This window comes from Anarrhichthys ocellatus, unplaced genomic scaffold (genome assembly GCF_004355925.1).
Source record: "Anarrhichthys ocellatus isolate YVR2014 unplaced genomic scaffold, GSC_Weel_1.0 scaffold6839, whole genome shotgun sequence".
NCBI classification, from domain to species: domain Eukaryota; kingdom Metazoa; phylum Chordata; class Actinopteri; order Perciformes; family Anarhichadidae; genus Anarrhichthys; species Anarrhichthys ocellatus.
Genome location: NW_022286813.1, coordinates 1 through 2,637, shown reverse-complemented (window position 1 = coordinate 2,637; position 2,637 = coordinate 1). Strand labels below are relative to the sequence as shown.

At 44.7% G+C, this 2,637-nt stretch overlaps 1 protein-coding gene across 1 annotated transcript; it reads left to right on the top strand.

Annotated features, from left to right (window-relative positions):
- Nucleotides 1–21: 21 nt before the first annotated feature.
- LOC116380336 (ataxin-2-like protein) lies at nt 22–2,631 on the top strand (the record flags this gene model as incomplete). Its single annotated transcript, XM_031842266.1, has 6 exons — nt 22–321; nt 419–605; nt 753–871; nt 978–1,069; nt 1,601–1,807; nt 2,517–2,631. Coding segments are annotated over exons 1-6 (843 nt in total), but the record flags the coding sequence as incomplete, so codon positions are not given.
- Between the last annotated feature and the right edge of the window lie 6 nt (nt 2,632–2,637).

The window sequence follows — 2,637 nt, the reverse complement described above, 5'->3', positions numbered from 1 at the left end:
CCTGTTGGTTAGCCGTTAGCGGTGCTGCTAACGTTACTAGCTCTCCTGCTGTTGCTTTAAACACTGATTGGTTGTTTACAATGAAACATGATCAGAGGCTAGAAACACATGAATGATGTCCTGATTGCATACCGATCTTACTGAATATAGGCCAATAATAAGATCGGACGGAGCTTGAACGCACCATAACGTAACTGAATGGAACCTCCGTACCTGAACAAACAGACTGAAGCTTTCTTCTGGTTTCAGGGCTCCACCTGTGATGTGAGAGTTAAAAACGGAGCCGCGTATGAAGGAATCTTCAAGACTTTAAGCTCTCAGGTAAAATACATAAAAAGCTCTTCACACTTTCTCTGTGTTCTTTAAGAGTTTACAGTTTGCACAACGTTGATCTGAGTCCTCTTCTGTCTGCTTTCAGTGCGAGCTGGCTGTGGATGCTGTCCATAAACAGAGCGATGGAGATGGAGGAGGAGGAGGAGAGGAAGGAGGAGGAAGCCCGTCCTCTCCTCCTAAGATCGAGGATATAACTGACACCATGATCTTCAGCCCCAGCGACCTGGTGACCATGACCTGCCGAGACGTCGACCTCAACTTTGCTGTCAGAGGTAACAAGACGCAAATTATTGAATTATATCGATATCAGTGTTTGTTTATGTGCTGTTCTTTGGAGGAGGCAGAATAAGTGTTGACCTCTCTCTGTGTGTGTGTGTGTCTCTGTGTCTGTGCGTGCGCGTGTGTGTGTGTGTGTTCAGACACGTTCACCGACACGTCCATCAGCTCGTCGCGGGTGAACGGGGACCACCGGGAAAAAATCCTGCAGAGGTGGGACGGGAATGGAAACGGAGAAAACTTTGAACTAGAGGCCGACACGGTGAGAGACACTCACACAAACACACACACACACACACACACACACACACACACACACACACTGAAATATATATTTATATATAAGCTCTTTTCTTTCTCTCTTTCAGTCTAACGGTTGGGACGCCAACGAGATGTTCAAGTTCAACGAGGAGACGTACGGAGTGAAGTCCACCTACGACTCCAGCCTCTCCATGTACACGTGAGTCAGAGGCTGTTACTGTCCCGTCAGTTATGATCATAACTCAGTTCATTACATCGAACTCTCTTATGTGAAACTATGAGGGAGACATTTACAACACGTGGGTTCTGATTTTAATGTTGATCTTTGTGAGTAAAATCAGAACAGAAAGGAAACAAGTTTATTTATAGAGCACATTTTAAAACAGCAGTTGACTAATCAATCAAAATATTTGAAAAAAAACACAAGAGACATGTTTAAAAGACACTAATATAGAATGGTGAGTTAAAAGCCAGATAATAAAAATGTGTTTTTACAGAAATATAGTAATAATAATAAGCGCACGGTTCTTTTTAAATGCCCCAAAATAAATGTAATCTAAATTAGCAAAAGGTTTATAATCCATCTCATAGCCGTTTCTAACTGATTCAACTCTTATTTTTCTTCTATTTCTGTTAATATAGCAGCTTTAAAAACAGAGTTCACAAAGATCTTTGACAGACAAAGCAAAGTATAAAGTCGTATTTGTGTCTCCGGTGTCTTTTCTCCCAGCATGCCTCTGGAGAAGGGGACCTCCGAGGTCTTCCGTCAGCGGGAAGCTCGAGCTGCTCGTCTGGCCAACGAGATTGAGGGCAGCCTGCAGTACCGCCGGAGGGTTTCTCTGGAGAACGACGAGGGCCGCAGCGAGGAGGACAAGTACAGCTCGGTGGTCCGAGAGAGGGAGGACCGGACCAGCCCTGGGTTCACGTCCACCGGGAGGCGAGTTCTTATCCTTTATTTCTTCCATCAACAGTGGAAGAAATAACCACGAGTGCTGCTCTGTACTTGTTAAAGTCCAGATGTCAGGAAACTAAACTCATCACATGATCCATGCTGCTGTACTTCAGCGCTATGAACACTAAATAAAACATTCAGCTGTGATCTAATCACAATAAACATACAAGTGATGCAGAAATATCTACATGATGACGACCATCTGTAAAAAGTCTGAGTTCATGTTTTGTTATTTAACTCTCAAGACGACAAGTAAACAACTTTTAAAGTTTTGTGAATGGAGTCTGGTTCCATCGGGGCTATGCTAAGCTAACATTGTAGCTGCTCCATCAACACTCAACATGACGTCATCTAGTCGTGAATACAGCAGCGTGTTATTGTTTGAACCGTCTGGTTCATACACACGTGTATCTGGTCTCTGTACTGATGTGAAGTGTCGTAGAGTTCTGGGTGAAACAGACGGATGCTATACTTCTTTCCTTCATAGCTTCTGATTCAACGTCGTCAGTGATGACGGAGGAGTTTCACAAATTTGCATTATTCATACCTTTGTACTGACTTTGTTTGTTAACGATTGTTTCATGTTTAAGGTTCATGGCACCCTCATGAAGAAGTTTAACTTTTACTTCCTGAAATCCGTCATCATCATCTTCTTCTTCCCAGAATTCCTCTCACCTCCTCTCTTTGTCTGTAGGGAGGGTAAATACATTCCTCTCCCTCAGCGCGCTCGAGAGATCGGCCTCTCCGGCAGAACCGGAGCCTCCGGTCGGACCGCCGCTCCCACGACGGCGGCGGCGGCGGCGGCGGCGGCGGCG